We start from the raw sequence: 20,544 nt of genomic DNA, 5'->3' as shown, positions 1-20,544 counted from the left end.
CCGCAGTGAGAACCCTGGGCACCGCAACGAAGAGTAGCCCCCGCTCACCTCAACAAGAGAAAGGCCACGCACAGCAACGAAGACCCAACACAGCCCAAAATAAAATAAATAAGTAAATAAATAAATACATTTATTTTAAAAAATAAAGATGACAGTTCAGAGCTGCTGGTGATCTGGAGTTTGAGAAAGCGGTGTTGTTGGGAAAACCCTGATTCCACTGCTGACGGCAACTAAGATCTGTCTTGGCAAAACCACCTGATGGGTCCTCAAGCTCCTTTGCTGCCTCTGAAATATCACGGTAGAGCTCTGTTCTTTTCTCAGTTCAAAGCACTTTTTCTGCCTGTGATGACTCAGTGTGTAGGTGGGGGGGCCGAGTCTCTGGGGACACAGCTGTAACTGTGGCCATTCTGATGCCTCACTGTTGGCCTGCACAGCCCTCACCAGGTCACGTGAAAACGGAAACACCCTCAGCAGATGGGTAATAAAGTGACAGTGGATTAAATTCATTCATAAAGCGCACCGTGAGCGCCTTTTCTCTCCAGTCCTTTTCTCAGGGCGCCTCGGGTGGCAGACGAGGACCAGATTGTTCTAGAGAGGCTGTCTCGGGGAGGGCATCATCAGCCTTCCTGGGAGCCCAGACCTGGCCCTCCCGTTGGTCCTCGTTTGTGGGCTTCACATCTAAAAGGTGAGGCCTCTGAGGGAGCAAGTAGGACTCTTTCCTCAGGGGCCAGCTCCCTGTGTGGGAGTTTTTTGCCCTCAGAGGTCCTGGCGGCACCTGCACTCACAGCTTGGGGCAAACCCTGGTAGGGACCCCAGAGACAGCAGGCACTTTGCAGGGCTCCCTCCAACTCCTTCTTCCCACCATTCAGACCCCAGCACGTGACTAGATTCTACCCCTCAGCCTCAACCTAGATAGGGTACAGCTGATCCTAGAACAATGATGCAGGGGCGGGGCGTGGCTAAGTGTGCTGACCCTCCGCGCCGTTGAGATTCCCATATAATTTACATGGCCCTTCACATACATGGTCTCTTTGAATCTGGTTCTGCAGCCATGGATTCAACCAACCTCCGATCAGGTAGTACTGTAGTATTTACTATTGAAAAAAATCCACGTATAAGTGGACCCTCATAGTTCAAACCCATGTTGTTCAAGGGTCAACTGTATTTGAGCAGATGGAGGAAGTCTTTAAGGAAAAAGTCTTATTCTTTTAACTTCACGAATTATTCTCTCCGCGTTACTGCTGACCCCCGGACACGCTTCAGTCAATGTGAGGCGAAGTATCCATCCTTCACTGCCATTTTCTACCAACCTCCAAGGCAAGCCTGCAATTTTCCCAACGGAGCCTGACTCAGGGGTTCTTCTCTTTGTCCTGTTTCCTGCTGCCATCTTGGGCAACTGTAATGTCCATGTTGATAATGAATTGTTTCATTCATTCATTCAACAACAACAAAAATTTTGAGCAGCTTCTGCTATGGGCTACTAAGCAGTGATAAAATAAACCACAAAATGGAGACCAGACTTGAAAATTCCCTGAACAGATAAAACCAGTTAAGCCATGTAAGGAAAAACTAATTTAGCTTATCCTGCAACACAAGTGACATTAGCTTGGGTCGCTTCTTGTAAATGCCTTTGAAAATCATAAATGAAACTTAAACTGTTTTCCAGAATTGGTATAAGATAACCATTTTAACCAATCCCCATTATTAGGAAAAACTTCAATGCTATAACCAATCACTGTAAAAAATAAACAGCCTCCAAATTTTCACTGTATAATCTGTCCTATAGAACACACACTTCTGACCTTCATTCCACTAATGTCTTGAAAGCTCCCAGTTCGTGAACTGTTCTTATGTGCACATTAAACTCTTACTAATTACGATTTTATTGATCTGGTGGTTTGAATTTAGCTGTTTCTGGATTTTTAAAATATTTATATATTTGGTTGCGTTGGGTCTTCGTTGTGGCATGTGGGCTCCTTAGTCGCCGCAGGTGGGCTCCTCAGTTGTGGCATGCGAACTCTAATTGTGGCATGCCTGTGGGATCTAGTTTCCAGACCAGGGATTGAACCCGGGCCCCTTGCATTGGGACTGCGGAGTCTTAACCACTGTACCACCAGGGAAGTCCCGTTTCTGGATTTTTGACAGCAGAAATAGAAATACTACTATCAGTAATAATGATCAGGAATCGCCCGTTTGTCGTGCATTACATTTTGCAGTGTAGTTGCCTACCCGTGCTGTGTGAAGTCCTTATCTATCCTGGCTGTGTCTGCCTAGAGCCTGGCCTTGGTACCAAGCACAAGATAAGAACTTAACACTGAAAAATGTTCGTTAAATTTAATCGAATACCCTATAAAAGATGCTATTCATCTCTAGGTACAGTGATTCAGAGACAATTCTGTAAAACGACAGAATTTTTTTGTTGTTGTTGTTGCGGTACGCGGGTCTCTCACTGTTGTGGCCTCTCCCGTTGCGGAGCACAGGCTCCGGACGCGCAGGCTCAGCGGCCATGGCTCACGGGCCCAGCCGCTCCGCGGCATGTGGGATCTTCCCGGACCGGGGCACGAACCCGTGTCCCCTGCATCGGCAGGCGGACTCTCAACCACTGCGCCACCAGGGAAGCCCCCAGTTTTTTAAAAAAATAAATTTATCTATTTATTTTTGGCTGTGTTGGGTCTTCGTTGCTGTGCGCGGGCTTTCTCTAATTGCGGAGAGCGGGGGATACTCTTTGTTGCGGTGCACGGGCTTCTCGTTGCGGTGGCTTCTCTTGTTCTCAGAGCACAGGCTCTAGGCGTTCGGGCTCAGTAGTTGTGGCACTCAGGCTCAGTAGTTGTGGCTCTCAGGCTCTAGAGCACAGGCTCAGTAGTTGTGGTGCACGGGCTTAGTTGCTCCGCGCCATGTGGGATCTTTCCGGACCAGGGCTCAAACCCGTGTCCCCTGCATTGGCAGGCAGATTCTTAATCACTGCACCACCAGGGAAGTCCCAAGACCACAAAATTTTAAACACGACTATCCTAAAAATATATGGGTGGAAATATTACCAATTTCACCATTAATTTCTCTGTTTTGATCCCACAACTCAGGTCTAGGACCAGAGTCAGTGCCCGTGAGGTCTCTTTGCAGTCTGTGCGGGATTGGTAGGTTTGCCATGCGCTTCCATCCTCAGTGTGGGAGCTCTGGTCACAGGGTGTAGAGAGAGCTTTGCCTCCTAGGACGACACTTGCCCGCTTTGGTCACACTGAGGGGAAAGCCCTGGTGTGGAGAGGTTGGTGGCCGTGTGAGCCAGGGCACGAGCTCCGTGGTAAAGTTACTGTCTTCTTACACACATTGGAGACAGCCTCTCTGGCACTTAACTAGATAGACCCTGGCCTTTACTCACTTATTTCCTATGTCTGTTGTTATCCAGGTGGCTGTGAGTCTTCATCTAGACTGTTTCTCATCCTCCCCACAAGGCTGGTCTCCTTCACCCTCAGTCCTCACGGGACAGTTGACGCGGCTCAAGTCTGGGACCTGCCAGCAACCGTCAGCATGGATGAGGGACATTTGCTCAAATCTCTGCTCCTCCTTCAAAATCTGCTAGGAACTGAATTTTTTATGCTTGATTTCTCCTTTAGGAACGATCAATACCGCCAGCTAATTTGGGGCTTTCATTCTCAGGTTGCTTGCCGACTTCGTTAGGGTTTGAATGCAATTTCTCTATCATTTGCCTTCCTGTGTTTGCACTGGAACACGCCGTGGTGGTGAACAGGAGCCTTTTGGGGGGGACAGCATCACATTTTTTTACCCTTAAAACCTGTGTGTTCTCACTAGCTGCTTTGAACCCTCTGAATCTTTTTTAAGTGCTTTGAGTCACCACGTCTACAAACCAGCTTCTATAAACTTTTTTTAAAAAATTTAATTATTTATTTATTTTTGGCCATGCTGCACAGCTTGTGGGATGTTAGTTCCCCAACCAGGGATTGAACCCGCGCCCTCGGTGGTGAACGCATGGAGTCCTAACCACTGGACGGCCAGGGAATTCCCAAACCCTCTGAATTTTTTAAAATAGGGGAGCCCCAAACCATTTGCCGGGTAACACCTTCTTGCTCCCAAATCAATTGCTACTCTCTGGAGGAGAGTGCTGCTTCTAAGAGCATTTTTACCCCTAGCTCACTGCAGAGCAGGGGGCCAGTCTTGGGGTGGAAGGCTGCAGATGGAATGCTATTTCCATGCGCTGTGTCCGGAGGTTCCAGGAGGACCTCAAATATCTCATATAGTGTGTACTTTCTTTTTTTCATGTTGGCCGGGGCTGCATCTGTCACTCTTGCCTCTCTGAGCTCAGATTTGTCAGAAACCAGAACCCACCATAGATTCATCTTATTTTCCCTCCTCCGTCCTCACCACTCCCCCTTCCTCTCTGCCAAGGCTCAGCCCTCCCCTTCTTCAAGCCAGCTCCCATCTCGCTGGCTGTTGCCAGTTGAGTCCCAAATCACTCATCACTCTACAACTATGGCCTCCCACCTCCCCTGGCTTCCCTCCTCCCTAATTATTTAGCACTTAAGTGCATTTTTCTGTTCATCTGTAGTTTGTTGTGGACGTTTCTGTTTCTGTCACTTCTGTTTATACATATTTACAGTTAGTTCAATTATCTGTTCTAATGGCCATCGAGGTGGCATGAATAATTTAAAGGTAATTCACATTTGGCTTTGGAATGCCTTTCTGTACTCCCATTTGAGTTTGGGGATGTCTGATATTCTGGGAATTCACAGTTCAAACTCAGTAATGAAGCCACAGTAGAAAATGGCTTGGAAGGAAGTTGGGGTGTTATTCAGCATCTTTTCCCCTGGCCCCTGAAGCATCCTTTGGCTCCCAGCTCCGTGATGAAGTTGGAAAGCATCACTTCTCATATAGTTGCCTAGTTCTGGCCCCAGCAGAGCCTTTCCAGTCCCTTTGGGGTGTCTGTCTCAGCTGTTTGTCTGGTACACGTTGTCTCTATCAAGGGGGAAGGTAAATCGGTAGGCTGGCTTGGAGGAACACTATCAGGGCTCATGTAATTATCTGGGGAAGAAAAATTCCTTAATTGTAAGACTTTGCCAAGCGAACGTTCATTCAATATGTCTGCTCAGTGCACACACAATTGTTAACCGGTCTGATTACTTTGAAAAATTGTCTTTGCAAAATCCTTACCGTAAAATACGTGAGCATCATGATCTATGACTGAACATACGAACCGGCTTTAAGCTAGCAGGGTCCTTTCACGTAAACAGAGATGCCCACACAGGCTTGAGTAAACAGATGACAGTCACCGTGGTGAGCCCGGGCAAAGGTTTGCGGCCCTGACCACACCACGAGAAATATTTAAGTTTAGCGGATTTCTTACATAAACACTCTAACCTCAGACTCAGTCTGGGCAATTCCGTCGCCCTCCTCTGAGCTCTGCCCTGCCAAGACAGAGGAGACAAGGGCTGTTTTCAGAACAAACCTGCCTTGAGTCTCATTCTAATCGTGGGAGGAAATATGACTGACAACGTATCTGAAAGGTTGGATTTTTAAAAGCATTTCAGGAGACTTAAATACAAACCTAGGGTGCTAAAGAGAAGGGAAGCCTTGCCACGGAGTGTGAGTTTATGAAAAACTCAAAAGCATGGGTATAAACTCCCTCTGGCAGGTGGGTGGAAAGCCATCCTCCACTGCCTCCAAGATCCTCCCAGTGGCTTCTGGGACCATTTTGCCAGCACCCCTCCCCGACCTTGATCATCCTCGTTAATCCACAGAGCCGAGTGTGAGGCCTTGCCTGGGTAGGCACTCAACCCATGCTGGATTATTAGACACAAGTCTAGGATAAGAGATCCTGAATTTGGCTGGCCTCATAAATCTCTTCGTTGTCCACAGAATCTTCCTAGGAGGTCTGTGGTTCCTCAGATGGTTTCAGGATTCAGCTTGGGGCGGGAGGTGCTTGGGAGCCTGGAGAAGCCACAGCGGAGGAAGGGAGGAGAGAGATGCTGTGAAAAACACCAAACTTAATTCCTCGGCTCTGAAGGGGTATTGGGAATTGAGAGTGCCATAAGGATGATGCGTAACGTGCAGGTAGGGCCGCCATGGGCCAGGAGACGGACTGCTAGAAATGTGCACTCTGGCTTTCAGCAAGTCTTTGCATAGCACCTTCTAAATGCTAGGCACAGTGGTGATACAAAAGTGGAGTTTGGGTTAATTATTAAATTTAGGATGCAGGAGGATAATTTAGTGAATTGTTTAAAATACTGATTCCCAGGATCATTTCTAGAGAGTTGAATATACTAGGTCTAAGTGAAGGTGGGAAGTTACATTTTTTTTTTATTTTTTATTTTTTGCGGTACACGGGCCTCTCACTGTTGTGGCCTCTCCTGTTGCGGAGCACAGGCTCCGGACGTGCAGGCTCAGCGGCCACGGCTCACGGGCCCAGCCGCTCCGCGGCATGTGGGATCTTCCCGGACCGGGGCACGAACCCGTGTCCCCTGAATCGGCAGGCGGACTCTCAACCACTGCGCCACCAGGGAAGCCCGGGAAGCTACATTTCTAACAAGTATTGCACGTAATTCTAATGCAGATGGTCCTGAGACCAGTTAAACAAAAAAATCGCGATTCTAAAACCTATTAGTAAAACTAGCCCACCCAAATGCTTGGGAGTCTGCTATTGACTGCCCAGAGACGATTTTGATGTTCAGGTAGCTCATATGGATTTAGCTTACCTTGAACACAGTGGCCATGGCCAGTCACGGTGTTGCTCCATGAAGTGTTCATTGTAGTCTTGGACTCAGGAAAGCAATGCTAGGTTAGGTGGCTGCATTTTGGACCTGAGGAGGATGCTTACCCCAGAGCCTAAGCAGCACAAAGGAAGAGCATCAGATTAACTAGGAAGACAACCCACACTGATAAGGCTGAGATCACAGGAGGGTGGCACAGCAGGGCATTTCATTCTTCTTTGTCTCATGTTGACGGCTCAACTACATGGTCCTACTCCATTTTCATGAAGTATTTTCGCCATCTTTTTTGATTCATGACATTCATCTTTTGTCCTAGAATCAACCATCTTACTGAGACCTGAAGGAAGGCCCAGAGTCATCATTAAGAATGATTCTTTGGGGCTTCCCTGGTGGTGCCGTGGTTGAGAATCCGACTGCCGATGCAGGGGACATGGGTTCAAGTCCTGGTCCGGGAAGATCCCATATGCCACGGAGCAACTAAGCCCGTGTGCCACAACTACTGGGCCTGCGTGCCACAACTACCGAAGCCCGTGTGCCTAGAGCCTGTGCTCCGCAACAAGAGAAGCCACCGCAGTGAGAAGCCTGCGCACCGCAACAAAGAGTAGCCCCTGATTGCCTCAACTAGAGAAAGCCTGCACACAGCAATGAAGAACCAATGCAGCCAAAGAAAGAAAGAAAGAAAGAAAAAGAAAGAAAGAAAGAAAAAAGAATGGTTCTTTGGACAATCCCCTGAATCTATGGTTGTTTTAATGCAAGTTCAGAACCTGGTGCAACTGTGGGTAACATCCCACGGACAGCTGCCAGGTAGGGGGACTCCGGCCTTTCAGGAAGGGACATAGCTATTAGTGTCTCATATCCAGTGACCAACGGTGTCTGCCCAGATCTGCGGACACTGGCTTGCTCTCAGGAAGTTTATGGGGTCTAGCAGAAATCTTGCCTATCTCTTGATGGCTAAGGGCTTGAAACTAAGTCAGATCTTCGAATTGACCAAGAGCTCAATCTAAAACTGAGTAAGAGTTGTTCTCAAAGTGTGACATGGGGGCCTGTGGGCAATCTGCCAGGGACACGATGACATGATGTAGGCCATGAAATCTGCCCCATGATTTCTGAAACTTTTGGTATTTATGTATCTCAATAGTTTTTCACGACATGAGCTAAAATCCTTTGCTTAACGAAATCCTCCATCGGTGTACACTCCCGACACCAACTGGATCTTACAACTCCATTCAATTCAGTTCTGACACTCACTGCGCAGTTAGTGCAAACCCCAGAGGTTAGAGAGCAGTGTCCCCAACCAATAGGACCGCCCACTTCCAACACCAGTCACTGGTGTCAGCAAGTGGGCTGACACATGCTCAGTGAGGGGACGGATGAATTTGCTCAGAAAATACTTACTGATCAACTACTACCTTCCATTCCACTACTCTGTGGGTTTGGAATACAGTGGGGAATGCCCCAACACGTTCCCTTCAGTCATGGACCTTGTACGTCAAATTCCTTTTCTTTTTAAGATATTCTGCTTCACACGTGGTAGCAGCCCAATAGGGGTTTGTAGAATAAATAAACTAGTCAATGAATTAAACAATGTTACTCAACAATGGTAAGATCCCTTATCAGGAAAACCATACAGTAAAACTTGTAATTTTGTGGGAATGGCATTTGTGGTTACCCTGAGCCAGTGGTCCCCAGAACTAGGATGCAAGCTGAGGTTCTGTGTGAGCCTTGGGGAGACCAGGTCAGGTAGGACCTTGGTTGCCAGGGGCAGCGTCTAAAGCCATGTGGGAGAGTTTGACCCCAAAGCAGGGCAGGGGTGGGAGCCCAGGAGCTGGCCCAGGGATTGGGGCTGCTAGGCAAGCTCTACATTGACACAGCACTCTACAGTTTCCAGAGCTGCTTCTATCTCGTCTGCGTTAGGCCTGAGAGGGCTCCAGTGACAGGTGCTACCTGGGCTGCTCCCAGAACAAGGGTCTCAGATAGAGGAGTCCTGGAGCAGGGACCCTTAGGGATGGCTTGGAGCACAGATGCAGATATATCAACATCCCAGAGCATCACAACAGGCTGCAGGATTTAGGAGGTTAGCATTTCATACGGTCCCTGGCGGTCATCACCATTTTGGTACCATAGATCCCTTAATCAGTCAGATGAAGTCTGTGTAGCCTTTCTCAGGATATCTTTAAATGCCACGTATGATTAACGCAGGACAATAGTGAAATGCAGTTATTAAAATGTTGAAAAAGTTATCAAATTTGATTACAGCAATATATGTGGCTCTTGACACATGAAAAAACAGGATAGTGGCACATCTGCCTTGTTAGATGATGTGCTACTGCGATGCGCATAATCGCTACTGTGACTGCAGAAACTGTAACATTAGAATGCCGGTGACTTCGACTGCGACAGCCACAGGTACTGTGAGTATTGCTGTGATTTGCTGCTGACATTCATAATCGAAGGAAATGTTACATTACGGTTAGAGGTTAGTGAATACAAAGATGTACTTTTTTCCCCATCCAAGTTCATGGACTCTTAGATTTCAGCACTATCCCTTGTTCAAAGTGTAGCTATAAGAGTTTTTTGGGGTCCCTCGATCCATGGCTGCACTAAAGTCTAAGGAAACAGTGAAGCTCTGATTAGTAACCACCTGTTCTGCCACAATGCTCAACTTTTCCGGTGGATATGGATTACAGGTTTTTAACAAATGCTATAAAAGTGCACTTATTACTTAATTTTTACTCCCTTGTACATACACATTTATACAAAAGCAATGGACAAATATATGTAGGTGGACTTTCCTGGAATAAATAAAGTAAGCTTCATACACCATCTTATCTATCGGCAGGTGTAAATTATGTTAAAGAACAGTCCCTGGGTAATGTTAGACAGGAGGATTCTCTTTGAATATCTGTCGTGAAGAACACTGATGTATTGTTTTAATGGAGTCAGCACATTCCAGTTAAAACAAAGAGAATAACCCTAGAAGTAGAGAAATAATAAGAATATTAAGGAGTGGATTGGCTAATTGCCTTGCCGCTACTTTCCTGAGTCCCCATTCATCTCTCCCTTGCTTTTTGTTCATCACTATGGTGTGTTCCTCTGTCAGCTTTCAGAAGATCCTTCTGATCTGGGTCTTAACCCTTGCAGGTGTTACTTCAGAACCCTGAGCAGAGAGGGAGCAAGGTCATAGGTCTCTGTGTGCCATGGTGGTCACTGTGGCCCTCACCATTTCTGGTCTGTTAGTAGTTTCTTACATTGCAGTTATAGAGGCAGAGAGAAATCAGGATCTACCCTTCTTGGGAAGATTTCTGTCTAAAACCCACCATGCCAAAGGTTATGTGATTTTTTTGTTTTTTTTCATGCCTTGGCCTCAGAAGAGATGGTAGGTAACTAGCTCTTTTCTAAAATAACGTCTTCTCCTGCCCGTGAGTGCCTCGGTCATCATGAGTTCATAAGCCCATTAATTAACCTGCCAAAGACCTTTCTTCTCAGTGGAGGCTGCTCATCACTCAGCAGGAGTGTATCCTAGTAGGGTTAGTGCATGAACAGAAAACAAATCCATCGGAACGTGAGTTATGACATCTAGGAGTTAAAACGAGCCCACGTGATGGGAAAACCGTGGAGTTCCCAGCGACACCTGGATTACACGTCCTTCGGCGTGAGTGTTGAGAAGCTCTCCCCCATCTGTATTCAGGATGCTCTTTTTTTCCTCTCCTTTTTTTGATGCATTGGAGTTGCCTGGTGAAAGCAGGTAAGGAAAGAAGTCTCTGGCCTAAAGCCCTTGGAACATGGGTTTGTAAGATTTTTTTTTTCCCCTAAAACATTTTCAAAAATAGAAAATGAAACTTTAAATGGCAGAGGAAAATAACAAGCAGAAGGGAACTGTGGGAACTTCGGGGACTTCCCTGGCAGTCCAGTGGTTAAGACTCCGTGCTTCCGATGCAGAGGGCACAGGTTTGATCTCTGGTGGGGGAACTAAGACTCCACATGCTGCTTGGCCAAAAAATAAAATGAAAAGAATTGAAAAAAAAATTAAGTAAAAATCATTTCGCGAGAAAGGCTGCTCACTGGGCACATTATATAGAGAACGAATTCACTGTGAACCCTCATAATCTTGAAATAGATTTATATGTCGGAGATGCTAGTTCACTGTGTATTCGGACAGGCATACACGCAAATAAAAGGCAGGGACGGGGGTGGGGTGGGGTGGATGACGATGGGACTGTGACACTTCAGAAACATGAAGCAGGGCTTCCCTGGTGGCGCAGTGGCTGAGAGTCCGCCTGCTGATGCAGGGGACGCGGGTTCGTGCCCCGGTCCGGGAAGATCCCACATGCCGCGGAGCGGCTGGGCCCGTGAGCCATGGCCACTGAGCCTGCGTGTCCGGAGCCTGTGCTCCGCAGCAGGAGAGGCCACAACAGTGAGAGGCCCGTGTACCGCAAAAAACAAAGAACAAACAAACAAACAGAAACATGAAGCAAAATTATTCTCAGGACAGACAGTTTTTGCGTGGGGAGGCTTTTTACTTATTAAACAGCGTTTTGGAACAAATTAAACTGCACATAAAGATACATTATGGGCAGAGCAGCTAACAAGCGGGGTCACTGAGGGTGGAGTACAAGAACATGCAGGATCTGATGGCAAGGGCTTTTGCAGGATGTGCCTGGGGGACATTTAAGATATTTATGGTGACTACTTTACTGATACTGCTTAGAGGACAATCACTGCTTGTTTGTTCCTGAGTCCTTGGTTTTGTCTTAACTTTTATGTAATTTTATATTATTGTAGGGAAGAAATGGAAACAAGAGAGGGTCAGGAACAATTTAAGGGCTGGAAAAATGAAAAAACATTTGCCAAACACCCGACCTTTAAGGGTCACTTCTCTTGCCCTATGGGCCTGTGAGAGCTTAATGGCCATTGAGATTCATTCATCAGTGGAAGAAACTAGCATAAACCCATCAGTTTCTAGGTAAGTGATGTAAACTTCCCTGGCACTGAAAAGTAGTTCTGGATATAAAATGTATTTTGTTCCAAAGGATATTGCCACTTTCCAGCAGTCAGAAGATTTCACAACTGACCTGATGTTTCTCTGTCTGTTATTTTTTCCTTGTTATGTTTATAAAGCTCTCGTTGCATTCACAATTTTCCAGGAAATCAGTGTCAGGTAACAACCCCACCATGAAAAGCTACCTCTAGAGAGCAGTCAGCGAGTCTTATCTGGCACTGAAAGCTTGCTGGTTGGTTTTCTACATACATGTTTATTTTCAGTTCAAAGACAATATAGAAAACTCCATCGTGGAAAATGTTACCTTTTAGTTCACACTCTTTTAATCCCCCAGCCCCCATAAAATAAACATTCTAAAGTGTAAGCAGTGGGAAATAATGTAAACTCTGCGGAAACAGAAAATAAATTAGTTTCTTTCAGACTTGGTGGAGGTCCTTTTCCTGAACACTACACTCTGTTACAAACAGAATTCATCTTGAACGAAGAATAAATCTTTGGCCTATTTCACCATTTCCCCAGCATTGCGTAAGAGCATATTTCAAATTCACTTTCTTCTCCAACTGCAGCAAAAAGGCAAGGAGTAGTTTGTGTTTGTGGAGCCTGAAAAACAGGAAAAAAAAATATTTCGGTGGTTTAAGAACAGCTTTTTTCCCCTGGTGTCAAACTGTTCATATACTATAGCTCTAAAGCTGGAGACCACAAGAAAATATAAGAGTAGACAAGTGATGCTATTCACAAGACAAGGCTGGGATCATTGCTTGGAATCTTTTTACTTATGAGCAGTGGAGAATCCGATTCTGCACCACTTGGGACCGAGCCAGCATGGACACGGCAGGCAGCAGTTCTGAATTTCCTAAAAGATTTTGCTTGGGGACCGTGGCTGAAATTCCATGACTTCTAAATTTGGAATCTACAAGTTTCCAGGATCCTGTCAAGTGAGAACATCCAGGATTTTAGATTAGCAAGCCTGTTGCCTTGGATTTCAGTTTCTCTTTTATAGCAGGCACAGAGAGCAAGGTCTGAAAAATGCATTTAGGACAAGAATGGAAGTGAGTGAATCTGGAATTTCTTATTATTGTTAAAGCTTTGTTGTTTTCCCGCAAAGGGTACTAAGACTCTCTGTCACTGTGAATTCTGCAATCTCTTTAAAAAAGAAGTGATCAAGCTACATTTTAAAAAGAAAAAAGCAAACAAAACACCTAAGTACCAAAAAAAAAAAAAAATTCATCAGGAGAAATGTAAAATACAAGCACTTGGCCTTTGATCTGAATTTATACAAGGAGGAATTTATCTCCTCGGCCAAGAGTTCAAACTCGGCTGGAATACAGCGAGCCAGCCTCCCACGGATGAGGGCAGGGTCTGGAGCCAGAAGGGATGCTTTATTCCCTTCAGAACAGAAGACGGTGACCAAGGCAGGGGACTAGGAGTTTCAAATACTCCCCTGATGTCTGGTTCAAATCAGGGAAGTAAACAGAAAACAGAAGCATCGCAAGCATAGTAAACATTAACAAAAAGAAAATATCTTTGATGTTAGGAAGGGAGGTCTGCCTGGTGCGGACCTTGCCCCTCCTCTCAGTGACGCGCCAGCCTCCTGTCGGTGGCTCTGGTGACCCTAGATACGAAGCACAGTGACTACTGGGGAGGGAAGGTGGGAGAGACGAGGCTGGGCTCGGTGGAAAACCCGTGGATTGACCACATGACCTCGGTATCAACAGTTTTTATAGTTAAAGAGGCTTAGAGTCTGTGGTTCCATATTTTCAGAAAACTCAAAGGGTTGGTAAAGGTATAGAAAGTCTGAATATAAACTAAAAAAAAAATCAGAAACACAATAGCGAAGGTGCAAATGAATCAGTTGTTTATTGTTTATTCAGTGGGGAAAATTTTTTTTTAATTTGATTTAGTGTTAAATCTTTTGGAAGATAGAATATATAAGACATCCAATCATGGTATGTGAATAATAAGAAATTACAAAGTGCCCAGGCAACGTGAGTGACCAGAGGCAGAGACTGGAGTGACGTGGCCACAAGTCAAGGGCTGCTGGCAGCAGCTAGAATCTGGAGAAGGCAAGGAAAGGAGTCTCCCCTGGAGCTTCTGGAGGGAGTGTGGCCTGCTGGCACCTTGATTTCAGCCTGCTAATACTGATTTCAGACTTCTAGCCTCTAGAACTGTGAAAGAATCAATTTCTGGTATTTTAAACCACCAAGTGATTCGTTATAGCAGCCATGGGGATAAAACACACACGCACACCCCCATAAGGGGGGTTCTCTCCTATTTATTAAACTAAGACAATTTCATTGTATTTACCCTTATGTTACTTATTGGTAATGGCACTTGGTTCTTGGCTTCCCTGTGCTGACAACCATCTTGTTTTGGTTCCCACTGTTGAATAACAGAGGTTAAAGTTAAATACACTACCAAAGTGACTTTATTATTTATTATAAATTTATTTTATTTATTTATTTATTTTTGGCTGCGTTGGGTGTTCATTGCTGCGCGTGGGCTTTCTCTAGTTGCGGTGAGCGGGTGCTACTCTCTTCATTGTGGTGCGTGGGCTTTTCATTGCGGTGGCTTCTCTTGTGGCAGAGCATGGGCTCTAGGCATGTTGGCTTCAGTAGTTGTGGCTCGCGGGCTTCGTTCCTCCGTGGCATGTGGGATCGTCCCGGACCAGGGGCTCGAACCTGTGCCCCCTGCATTGGCAGGCGGATTCTTAACCACTGTGCCACCAGGGAAGCCCCTGAAAGTGACTTTAAAGTAAAAACGAAGTCAACCTCAGTAGTATTTGTAAAGTTGATGGCGACATATTTTGACAATTTTTTTAAAACCTGAAAAGTGAATAATTTAGAATCATTTAGATCATGAATTTTTTTTTTTGAGATTTGCTTTTGAATTGAGGAGAAGTGAGTCTATTTATTTCTCTTATTAGTGAAGCTGCATGATAGTCACTGGGTGCTTATTAACCCGTTTGAATGTCTGATAAAAAATGGCTTCTGCAAAATGGAGAAAATTTCAAGTTCATAGCATTTGGTTAAAACTTTCACCTTACCTTGCAAGTTCTAATTTTTTCAAACCAACTGGTAGATTATAACTAATGACATAACTGAAGCTTTTCTCCAGGCTTTTCCAAAAGCGCATCCAAGCTTTTCTCATTGACCTATAATTTCTTATATATTATATTAACCATGTGTAAATTTAGAGTTATTAGAAAATTCATATTTTTCCAGAGTTTGATGAAATATTATTTTTCTTGCTTTATTTAAAAAAAAGTATAAGATGATTAGATCCACTGCCTCTTGGGAAGTTTCTTTTAAAAGGGAATTAATTAAGAACTTCACAACGGTTAAGCCTCAAAACATTCCATTTTAGTTAGATAACGGAGATTTAATTATCACCATCTTTTAGAGATGTTAAAGATTCCATTTTAGATTTAATTATCACAATCGTTTATTTAAGTAGCTTGGGCTTCCAGCCTATTTTGGTTCCTGCCTGGGAGTGGGAAAAGGGGCGCTCCCTCGGTCCCAAGGACAGCTTGGGGTGAGGAACTGAGGACTTTTTCTTGAAGCACAACGGTGATGAACAATTTTTGAGCTGCTTCTTGAAAAGACAGAGTTTCAAAATTAAAATCAGAGAGCCCTGGACCTCCCCCAGGAAACCCTGAAACTCTGTGGTTTACAACCTGGGGATAAGAGGCTCTGTCCACAAGCAGCGTCTGGAGATTAATTTATAATTATTAAATATCACTGAAAATTTCGGCTCGAAAGGAAGTTTAGGGAAGAAATGAGCTGGTATTATACTCCTTTTTGCGTGTGCAATTCAAGAAAAACAATTATAGCAGGGCCAGAGTCAATTTGATTCCGTACTAACCACAACTTTGCACATCAGAACAAAGTAAGGGAGTGTCTGAATCCTTCAGGAAATCTGCCAGGCTTTCTTGAGTTCATTTGAATCCTGCCAAGGCCCAGAAATATGATGAAGCTTCAAAATGAGAAACCCAAAGTGGGGGGGGGGGGAACGAAACCTCCAAATCCAATCATCTTCAAACAAAAGACTGACCAGTAATGTCACAGGATCAGTTTCACTGGGACAAACAACTCATTTTAATTAGTTCTGTTTGGTAACATCCAAAAGAATGAATCATGCCCTTAGTCTAACAATAGCGAAAGCACGACAGGGAAGCTTTGGAAAAAAGCAGCAAGAGCTCAAATTCTGGTGACTCCCGGGCACCTCCCGCTCATACGGTTTCCTAGAGGGTGAGATAAGCAGGGAAGGTGAGGAAGTGGAAGGAAAGACAGCAGCCCTCAACCGAGTGGCTTCTTCCACGTGCGACACGTCACGTCTGCAACACATTCTGCAAGGAGTAAGGAGGGTGATGCCCTGCAGCTGAGTCCAGAGAAAGAGCTGGAGCCTGACCACGATGTGAGCCAAGCAGCCCACCGGACATTTTCCCTCCTGATGCTCAAATGTGTCCGAGCTATCATCCAAGCTTTAACATTTGTATTTTGTGCATTTTTAATAGCCACAGACCTGTGACTGTTAGTACGAGTGGTCCCTGCCTGCCGTATGTGAGAGGCGACAGGAAGCAGGAAGAATGTCTGCGGGATCGTTATTCTGAAGGATACCCGAGAGGGAATGTTTGCTTTGTACAGTGGTTTTCTCTTACAGCACTGGATGGTCTGCGATTATTCAAGCAGGGTCAAGTGATGGGTTTTGAAACACTGCCTACCAAGCCTAGAACAAGGTTTGGCAATTCATACAGAAGAAAGAACCCTGGATAATTGAGTGGGAAAATGACATTCAATGAGAGACTTAAGTAAGAGATAGCTCTAGTATAGTCTGACTGAAAAGAATTTTGACAAAGTCATAGCTTTTAATACTCAATTATCTTTTGTTATTAAAAAAAATCACCTGGTTATCCCCAAATTATGGGTCTGTTCAAAGAGCTGGTTATCATCTTCCAGAATGGGCCAAAGTTCATTTACCCCGTGAAAATCTTTTGGTTTGGGAAAGAAAGGATGGAGTGAGACCGAGAGTAAGCAGATCTGGGTTGAGTCTTGGCTTTTGTACTTATCAGCTGTGCAACTCAGGCAAGTTGTTGATGTCTCTGGGCCAGAGTTTCCGCAGTTCTGAAATTTGAGGCCAGCACGACATGTGACCGTGGATGGCAAAGCATTTCCTGCTACAGCTATGGAACGAGAGGCAGGGCTGAGTAGTGGAAAGGCAGTATTATTCCTCTGCTATCTGGTGGATCAGGGCCATCCCTCAGCTACCCCCTCTTGTGACCCCAGGGGACAGGACAACACCTGCCTGCAAGGGGTGCAGTGACTGCCCACGAGAGGTGCTTAGCACAGTGCCTGGCCCATTGGAGGGAATCCCCAAAGGTCTTGACCCCCAACCCCTGCTCAGTCTTTGTTTTTAATTCTCCCTCTTTTTTTTGGCCGCACCCCGCAACATGCAGGACCTTAGTTCCCCGACCAGGGATCGGACCCATGCCCCCTGCAGTGGCAGTGTGCAGTCTCAACCACTGGAGGTCCCCCTGCTCAGTCTTCGAACAAAGTCCAGAGGGATACTTGTCAGAGAACTTGAACACAAGGATTTAGATGTAGGTACTGGTAAAGCTAAGGACACGCCACCTGGCATTACCTGAGCCCCAACTGCAATAATTAAGGCATAAACGCATTTATATGACCTGTTTGGAGAGCAAATAAAAATGGACCAAAAGGCTGGAAAAATACTCATCTATCTGAGAGAGATGACAGAATTACACACACTTGTTCTGGAGAAAAATGACAAGTGGCAGAAATGTAGCATAATGGGTTGACATGACAAGGGAAATGAGTCTGGACGCGGGTCAACTCAAAGTTTAAGAGGAATGATATTGTGATTTTCCCAAGGCCTGGCTGGGAAACCCAAGACATTCACACACACACGCACATGCACAGTCATATCAAAAGACCAAAATAACTCTGTTATCAAAGGTCAAGTTTATGGGCTTCCCTATTAAGTTAGTCTCCGTTAGTTCATTTTCTGGAGTTTTCTTTTTCAGACATGACAAAAGATTTGAAATGTGATTGTGGTTAAAACTAAATACAGCTCCCACTCATCAGCAAAAAACACATACAAACACCACCAAACACCACACACACAACCCAAACCGAACAATCCCACAACTTGTATTAATGTGTCTCTTACCTTCCTCATCATAGCCTAAGTCTTCAGTGTTCTAGTAACAAAGACTTGCAAAAAAAAAAGAAAAAAAAAATCTCCCCACGTTCACTACTGATAGTCAGACAAACAAATGCGGGAGTCCTGTGTGCTCGGCTCAGGGCGTAACTCAGGGACAACTGGAAAGGAGGGTCTTTAGGTCAAGCAAGGTCATCTGGAAGGCCCAGAATGTACTGGCAAGAGGGACGGGTGCTGGGCGAAGGAACCGGAACAGGAGGCAGTAGGGAGAAGGAATGGGGGTGTTTATGGGGAAGGAATGCATCTTGAGAATATGGTGAGGAATTGTCTGATATATGGGATGGGGAAAAGCAGCTCCAATTCTCTGAGACTTCTGACTGGGAGTTTCCCAGGGAGGAGGGTTGCAGCGGGGGGGCGGGGGGGTCCTTTTTCTTCGTGATGGGAAGCTGGGACAGAAGCCAGCAGGTGTGCCTGCGGCTGCAGGACCGAGGCACAGACGTGAATGAGACCAAAGGCCCCCCGCTGTGGGCCGCCTAAGCCAGCGCCAAGACAAGTCCAACCCTCTTATACTGCGCAGACCCTGAATCATCAAGGGCTCTAATTTCTGCTGCCCTGTCCTTCCTGTGACTCACAGGACCCTTGGACGTAGACGATCTGTCCCACCTCTATGAATCTTTCCAGTGGTATGAGAGCCCAATCCCCCTGTTGTGCGACAGTGTTATGGGTTAGATTGTGTCCCCAAAAGGTACGTTGAAGTCCTGACTCCTAGTACCTCTGAGAGTGACCTTAACTGGAAACAGGGTCTTTGCAGATATAATCAAGTTAAGAAGAGGTCAATAAGGTGGGCCGCAATTCAATGCAACTGGTGTCCTTTAAGGAAGACAGAGACACACAGGGAGACAGAGGAATGTCAAGGATCAATGGGCACTACCAGGAGTTAGGAAGAGGCCAGGAGGGATTCTGCCAGAATCTCAGAGAGTGCATAGCCCGGACGACACCTTGACTTTGGACTTTTGGCCTCCAGAACTGTGGGAGAACAAATGTCTGTCGTTTAAGCTGCCCAGTTGTGACACTGTTATGGCAGCCCCAGGAAATGATCATACTGGAGTCCTCTATCACATGATTCTAACTCTGTAGCAAGAGATACGTGGGATGAAGGTATAGTTGGTATAGTTAATGACAGAAGATATTAGTTTTAATTCTCGAAAAAGAATTTACAGGGCTCCTTTGTTATAGCAAGAGACGCCTTAAAACAAATCTATATTCAGAGACAGTGTGACTGACTTTCACTGGAATCGGGTCCAGGCACACCAAGGACCTGACCATCTCACTGCATATCCACACCCAGGAGTGACCCAGGGCACGGCTGTAACCTGGTAGGAATTCACAGTAACCAAGTGAGGAAATTACTTATCAGACCATTTCTGTAATAAACATCAGAAAAACCAAACAAAATAAAACTAAAAGAGATTTGAACTAGGGAAAAAAGAAAGAAGGAAAAAGTAAAAAGCACAATAGCCTACCTGAATTGAGTCCTGTGAAAATCCTGTTCACTTAGAACAAGCCTTTAACTTGCTCTGTTTCCGTATCAAGATCGATGTCATAGAAGCAGGGCCGAGTCGGCAGTCCTGGCATGGTGCTCATCTGGGGGAGAGAACAAAAGATTATATATTAGCCAGTGCTGCAAGGGGATCACGCCGGACACTGTACACCTAACGACATAAATTTACTATATAATTCAATTCAGTCTCATGTAACTTTGGGTTATATATACATGTATATTTTTAAATTCACCATCTGCTATTCCAATCTTTGTTTAAGGAAATGAAATCCCTCCATGGTCCCACAGCATACCATAGCTCCAAAACAGTGATTTTCAAACTCTTTTTACTAAGTCAAATCTTAGTGCTGAAGCCCAGCAAAGATAAGCCCCTCTGGCTGAAGGGGACAGTGGGTGTGGAAGGAATGAATAATGAATAACCCCCAAGACACATTTCGGTAAAATCTTCAACTCCTGGAGCACAGTTTGAAAACTCCTGTTCTCCAGATAGCTGGCCTACTTTACTAGCAGTAACTGTCGTTTATTGAGAACTTACTATGTGCTAGGCACTGTGTAAATGCTTTTTTTTGCATCGTCCCCCAAACTCAATGAGGTAGATACTTTTATCGTTTCCATGTTACAAGGAAGGAAATGGAGGTTTAGAGGTGTTAAGTCATTTGCCCAAGGCCACACAGGTAATAAACAGCAAAATGGGAAATTGGACTCCACATTTGTAATCTCAAATTACTCATATAACCACCACCACCACTGCTGCCTCCACCACCGTTTGGGCACTCTATACTCAGAATTTTACATAGATAATAACTTGAGTTCCCCATCACCCTTAGAGGTAGGCACTCATTTTAGCCTCACTTTACTGATGAGGACAGAGGACATTTAGGCACAAAGGCATGGGCTCAAGGATACACAGCTGGTCAGTGGTGGAGACGGAATTAAAACCAGGCCTGTGCTTCTCACTGCTTTGCTGCACTGTGTCTAGATCGGTTTTGCAAAAAGCGCTTTGTCCACCTGCACCAGAGACCCCCAGTGACGAGCTGGGGAAGCTGGCCGGTTTCCCCTGGTGATGCTGACACACTAAACACGGGTCT

General features: G+C 45.4%; 1 protein-coding gene across 8 annotated transcripts in view; it reads right to left on the bottom strand.

Annotated features, from left to right (window-relative positions):
- MTHFD1L (methylenetetrahydrofolate dehydrogenase (NADP+ dependent) 1 like) overlaps positions 1 to 20,544 on the bottom strand; it is a 214,307-nt gene that overhangs the window by 8,577 nt on the left and 185,186 nt on the right. For 5 of the 8 annotated variants that reach the window (XM_030853176.2, XM_060283678.2, XM_060283681.1 and 2 more), the window contains 2 exons: positions 19,419 to 19,539; positions 11,231 to 12,318 (listed from right to left, as the gene is read on the bottom strand). In XM_030853176.2, coding sequence (XP_030709036.1) covers positions 19,450 to 19,539 — 90 coding nt within the window. In that variant the 3' untranslated portion in view covers positions 11,231 to 12,318; positions 19,419 to 19,449. Of the gene's footprint in view, positions 1 to 11,230; positions 12,319 to 13,187; positions 14,541 to 19,418; positions 19,540 to 20,544 lie in introns of those variants that run through there. The other 3 variants (XM_060283680.2, XM_060283679.1, XR_009558776.2) reach the window with 3 other exon arrangements.

The sequence above is a fragment of the Globicephala melas genome, chromosome 14 (assembly GCF_963455315.2).
Source record: "Globicephala melas chromosome 14, mGloMel1.2, whole genome shotgun sequence".
Taxonomy (NCBI): Eukaryota; Metazoa; Chordata; class Mammalia; order Artiodactyla; family Delphinidae; genus Globicephala; species Globicephala melas.
This window is presented reverse-complemented; position numbering and strand designations above follow the sequence as displayed.